Here is a 6,000-nt window from a genome sequence, read left to right on the forward strand (position 1 = left end):
AGTGAATCACCTCACACTTACCTACATTGAACTCCATTTGTCTATATCCTGCCGTAACCTGATACATCCTTCCTCACTGTCAACAACTCCACCGACTTTCGTATCATCCGCAAACTTGCTCACCCAACCTTCTAGCCCCTCCTCCAGGTCATTTATAAAAATGACAAACAGCAATAGTCCCAAAACAGATCCTTGCGGAACACCGCTAGTAACTGCACTCCAAGATGAACCTTTACCATCAACTACTACCCTCTGTCTTCTTCCAGCCAGCCAATTCCTAATCCAAACCTCCAACTAACCCTCAATGCCGTACCTCCGTATTTTTTGCAGTAGCCGACCATGGGGAACCTTATCAAACGCCTTACTAAAATCCATATACACCACATCTACCGCTTTATCCTCGTCTACCTCCTTAGTCACCTTCTCAAAGAATTCAATAAGGTTTGTGAGGCACGACCTGCCCTTCACAAAACCATGCTGACTATCCTTGATCACATTATCCCTATCCAGATGTTCATAAATCCTATCCCTTACAATTCTCTCTAAGACTTTTTCCACAACAGAAGTGAGACTCGCCGGCCTATAGTTACTAGGGTTATCCCTACTTCCCTTCTTGAACAAGGGAACCACATTTGCTATCCTCCAGTCTACTGGCATTATTCCTGTAGACAATGAGGACATAAAAATCAAGGCCAATGGCTCTGCAATCTCCTCCCTTGCTTCCAGAGAATCCTAGGATAAATGCCATCAGGCCCAGGGGACTTATCTATTTTCACCCTTTCCAGAACTTCCAACACCTCTTCCCTGCATACCTCAAAGCCGTCCATTCTAATTAATTGTGACTCAATATTCACATCGGCAACAATGTCCTATTCCTGAGTGAATACTGACGAAAAGTATTCATTCAGTGTCTCCCCAATCTCTTCAGCCTCCACACGCAACTTCTCACTACTATCCTTGACTGGACCTATTCCTACCCTAGTCATTCTTTTATTGCTGACATACCTATAGAAAGCCTTAGGGTTTTCCCTAATCCTACCAACTAAGGACTTTTCATGTCCCCTCCTTGCTGCTCTTAGCTCTCTCTTCAGATCCTTCCTGGCTACCTTATAATTCTCAATCGCCCCAATTGAACCTTCACGCCTCATCTTTACATAGGCCGCCCTCTTCCATTTAACAAGGGATTCCAATTCCTTATTAAACTACGGCTCCCTCACACGACCCTTTCCTCCCTGCCTGACAGGTACATACTTATCAAGGACACTCAATAGTTGCTCCTTGAACAAGCTCCACATATCAATTGTGCCCATGCCTTGAAGCCTACTTTTCCAAGCCACGCATCCTAGGTCGTGCCTCACCGCATCATAATTTCCCTGCCCCCAGCTATAACTCTTGCCCTGCAGTGCACACTTATCCCTCTCCATCACTAGAGTAAAAGTCACCGAATTGTGGTCACTGTCCCCAAAGTGCTCACCTACCTCCAATTCTAACACCTGGCCTGGTTCGTTACCCAGAACCAAATCCAGTATGGCCTCACCTCTTGTTGGCCTGTCAACACATTGTGTCAGGAAACCCTCCTGCACACATTGAACAAACACCGACCCATCTAATGAACTCGAGCTATAGCTTTCCCAGTCAATATCTGGAAAGTTAAAGTCCCCCATAACAACCACTCTATTACTTTCACTCTTCTCCTGAATCATCCTCGCAATCCTTTCTTCTACATCTCTAGGACTATTAGGAGGCCTGTAGAAAACTCCTAACAGGGTGACCTCACCTTTCCTATTCCTAACCTCAGCCCAAACTACCTCAGATGGAGAGTCTTCATCCATCATCCTTTCCACCACTGTAATACTATCTTTGACAAGCAATGCCACACCTCCCCCTCTTTTACCCCCACCTCTGACCCTACTAAAACACAAACCCTGGAACCTGCAACAGCCAATCCTGTCCCTGTTCTACCCATGTCTCCGTAATAGCCACAACATCGAAATCCCAGGTACCAACTCACGCTCCAAGTTCACCTACCTTATTTCGTATACTTCTTGCATTGAAGTATACACACTTCAAGCCACTTTCCTGTTTACAGGCACCCTCCTTTGAGATTGATGCCATGTTCCTAACCTCCCTACACTCCAGGTCCTGCACCCTAAAGCTACAGTCGAGGTTCCCATGCCCCTGCAGAGTTAGTTTAACCCCCTCCCAAGAGCACTAGCAAACCTCCCCCCAAGGATACTGGTGCCCCTCAGGTTCAGGTGTAGACCATCCTGTTTATAGAGGTCCCACCTTCCCCAGAAAGAACCCCAGTTATCCAGATACCGGAATCCCTCCCTCCTGCACCATCCCTGTAGCCACACATTTAACTGTTCTCTCTCCCTATTCCTCGACACTCTATCACGTGGCACGGGTAACAAACCAGAGACAACAACTCTGTTCGTTCTAACTCTGAGCTTCCAACCTAGCTCCCTGAAAGCCTGCCTAACATCCTCAGCCCTCCTCCTACCTATGTCGTTGGTGCCAATGTGGACCACGACTTCGGGCTGCTCCCCCTCCCCCTTAAGGACCCGGAAAACACGATCAGAGACATCACGTACCCTTGCACCTGGGAGGCAACATACCAAACGTGAGTCTCTCTCGCCCCCACAGAACCGCCTATCTGTGCTCCGAACTATCGAGTCCCCAATAACTATTGCTCTGCTCTTCTCCACCCTTCCCTTCTGAGCAACGGGGACAGGCTCCGTGCCAGAGGCCTGAGCCCCATTACTTACCCCTGGTAAGTCGTCCCCCCCACAAGTATCCAAAACGGTATACTTGTTCTTGAGGGGAACGGCCGCAGGGGATCCCTGCACTGGCTGCTTCCTCCCAGTCCCCCTCACTGTCACCCATCTGTCTGCAATCTTTGGAGTTACTACTTCCCTAAAGCTCCGATCTATGACACCCTCTACCTCCCGAATGATCCTAAGTTCATCCAACTCCAGCTCCAGTTCCCTAACACGGTCTTGGAGGAGCTGGAGATGGGTGCACTTCCTGCAAGTGTAATCAGCAGGGACGACCATGGCATCCCTCACCTCAAACATGTTGCAAGAGGAACATTACACTGCCTTCACTGCCATCCCTCTAAAAGTAACCTTTATAAAAAAAAACTAGGTCTAAAGAATAGAACAAGCAAAATGTAGCACTTACCTACTTACCACAATGGGCCTTATTATTAGGTTAGAGGAGGAGGGAGGGTGGGAGGCACTACCTCTGTAGTGCCTCGGGTTCCTCTCCTGCGCGCTTTTATAGGAAAAAAAACCTACCCAGGTAAGCTTGCGCTACACCAGCTTCTGGCTGTCCCTCTGGTCATCGCCACTTCCCCCTGCTGCTCCTGCTCTTTCTGTGAAGAGAAAAAAAAAACACCGCTGCCCGCTACCAGTAAGTAATTTTAAAACAAACTGTCTCACCTTAGCTGTAGCCTTCCGGGTTCATTTAAACTCAGCTGCTGCTCGCACTCAAAATGACCGTTGGCGTCGAAGGGTGAGTATTTATACTCACTGCTTTCCTTCCCGGCTGGCCCTCTGGTCGTCTATATAGGGTCTTTCAAGTTCATTATCCACTATTTTAATGTGTTGGTGGGTTTGTGGGCTACCATGATGCCAAGGAGTCTGAGTAGTTTGGCAGTCATTTCCGAGATGTCTTTGATGTAGAGGAAAGTTGCTAGAGTTTTCTAAAACAGTTTGGTTTTTCAACTTTCAGGAATGAAGCAACTCAATTATAATGGACCATTCCTTAGAAACCTCAAAGCGCAAAGAGAAACTATTGCAGACAATGCACAAGCTCCAGGTTAAGTCGGGGAGTACTTTGCAACAGACAAGCCCATTGCTAAACTGTCACACGGGCATGGGCATGGTGACCATACAACATGTGAATCACCTGTCACACACAGCATCGCAGGTTTGTCAGGATCTCGAGAATATTGAAAATCTGGTTCGCTTTCGTCAGAATGAGCTCATGTACAAAATTGCAAACCCAGAGGGGAGTCATTCAGATGGTCTGAGTGGCATCCACTGTTGTCTCGATGGCACCACTTACATTGTCAGTGTCAGCTCTCCATGGGTCCACGTACTGAATCGTTCTGGTCAGGTAGTCCAGTCATTGCATTGTGTTCAACAGCAGGGAAGATATAAGGAGCCCTTTCTTCCAGAAGATGTAACTCTGACTAGAACTGGAATGGTAGCTGTTACTGATATGGTGGGTGGAGCTGTTCAGATCTTCAATCCTCACTCCAGGTTCTCAGAAGGTGAATGGATTGGAATTGGAAAAATAAATTGCCCCAAAGGAATTGGAGTCGACCGTTCTGGGAAACTCCTGGTAACCGATTATACTGGAGGCAACGTGCATATTTTTGCTGTAGATCATACCTTCAGGCAGAAGCACATTCAGACTATCACAGGACTAAGAGGACCCAGATACATAGCTTCAATGTATGATGGTGGAATCGTTGTGAGTGAAGAATGTGGTGACGTGAAGGTGTATGGAAGCAACCTGAAACTAATGTACTCACTCAGCACCAAATACTGCCACCAATTTGGAAATCCTGCTGGGCTCTGTGCTGACAAGGAGGGGAACATCATGGTAGTGGATGAACAGAAGAGAAATGTGATACTGTTTCCAAAGTTTGGATCTCCTGTTTCCATTGTATCAATGGGCCTCAAGAAGCCTACTGGTTTGGCTTGCTCCAGTTATGGTCTCGTGTTTGTAATGGATACCGGAGACAACTGTATCAAAGTCTTCAAGTACAGAGTAAATACAAGGCATGGTTCAATGAAGATTGGGCAATCTAACCATAGGCTACACACATAACACCAAGAGGAAAAGTATGATGCTAGCAAGATTTGTAAACCTGAAGATTAATTTGTAATAAAATGTTTCAGAGCCGGTTCCAAGAACTGATCATACCAGGGTAACAAGGAAATATTTCAGGAAAATACAAATCTAAGAGGTAGTTTACAACGATGCAGGCAAATCAATCAGAGGAAGTTTAGGAAGCAACAAATCCATTGTTGCTAAATTATTTTTCTGCACAAGTCACGATGCTTGAGATTCTGCAAGTAATCCTTCATGAAGGAAGAAGCAATTTTGAGGGGCCAAATAGTCGACTCCCATTTGTATTTCAGCCGATCTTATGACGTGTTCATCGAAATATTACATGTTCCAATTCTCAAGCCTCACTCGAATTAATCAAAGATATTTGTTCACTTCTTGGGGGTCAATGTATGTTAATGTAGAATCACATTTCAATATGGTCTTCTGAAAGACAAACTGTAGTGCTGCAGATAGGACACAGAGGGGGCTCTCACTTTCTTTGGTCACAAACATCTTTAGGAGACATTTAGACTACTCGTTGCTCTGGAAGGTGACATTGAGATACTCCCTGTTGAGGAAATCCTGCAAACACAAAATGTTTAATAATTTTTTATTTCAAAAATACACTTTATTCATTAAAACAATCTTTATATACATACAGTGTCTCTAGAGTGGTTCAATTTTGTAGTCTTTAGTTTGGGATTATGTTTGGCAAGGATTGCTTGGGCCAAAGGGTCTGTTTTCATGCTGTGTGACTTTATGAGTCTATGTAAAACAGACAAACCCAAGGCATTTCTTACTTTTGCAAGATTATATTTACATACATTTGAGGCACTGGGAGGGTCTGATAACTGAACGGGCCCACATTTAACTTTGGCAGACTATGTTCCACGGGCAGTGACTGGATGCACTTTCCAGGCATGGATGATGGTATCAATCAGGTACCAGCTTCAATCTACCATTATAGCACATCTCTGATCCACATACAATGCAGCTGTGCAATGCCATGCTGCACGTGGAATGGCACTGACAACTCTGATTGTACTGGCGATGCCTGGAAACTTTTGCAGAAAGGGACAAGCACCTGACCTCATGGACTCGATCAGGGTGCACTTCAGGGCTCCTCATTAATTCTTTTAGCCAGCATTCCCTGTA

At 45.7% G+C, this 6,000-nt stretch overlaps 1 protein-coding gene across 1 annotated transcript in view; it reads left to right on the forward strand.

The window, feature by feature from the left end:
- The window catches only part of LOC122560481 (uncharacterized), a 32,699-nt gene extending 27,204 nt beyond the window's left edge, over positions 1–5,495 (forward strand). Inside the window, exon 2 of the mRNA XM_043711124.2 lies at positions 3,736–5,495. Coding sequence (XP_043567059.1) covers positions 3,757–4,842 — 1,086 coding nt within the window. The 5' untranslated portion in view covers positions 3,736–3,756 and the 3' untranslated portion in view covers positions 4,843–5,495. The remainder of the gene's footprint in view (positions 1–3,735) is intronic.
- The last annotated feature ends 505 nt before the right edge of the window (positions 5,496–6,000 follow it).

Source organism: Chiloscyllium plagiosum, unplaced genomic scaffold (assembly GCF_037043375.1).
Source record: "Chiloscyllium plagiosum isolate Xiang-an unplaced genomic scaffold, Cpla_swu_hap1 HiC_scaffold_20, whole genome shotgun sequence".
Taxonomy (NCBI): domain Eukaryota; kingdom Metazoa; phylum Chordata; class Chondrichthyes; order Orectolobiformes; family Hemiscylliidae; genus Chiloscyllium; species Chiloscyllium plagiosum.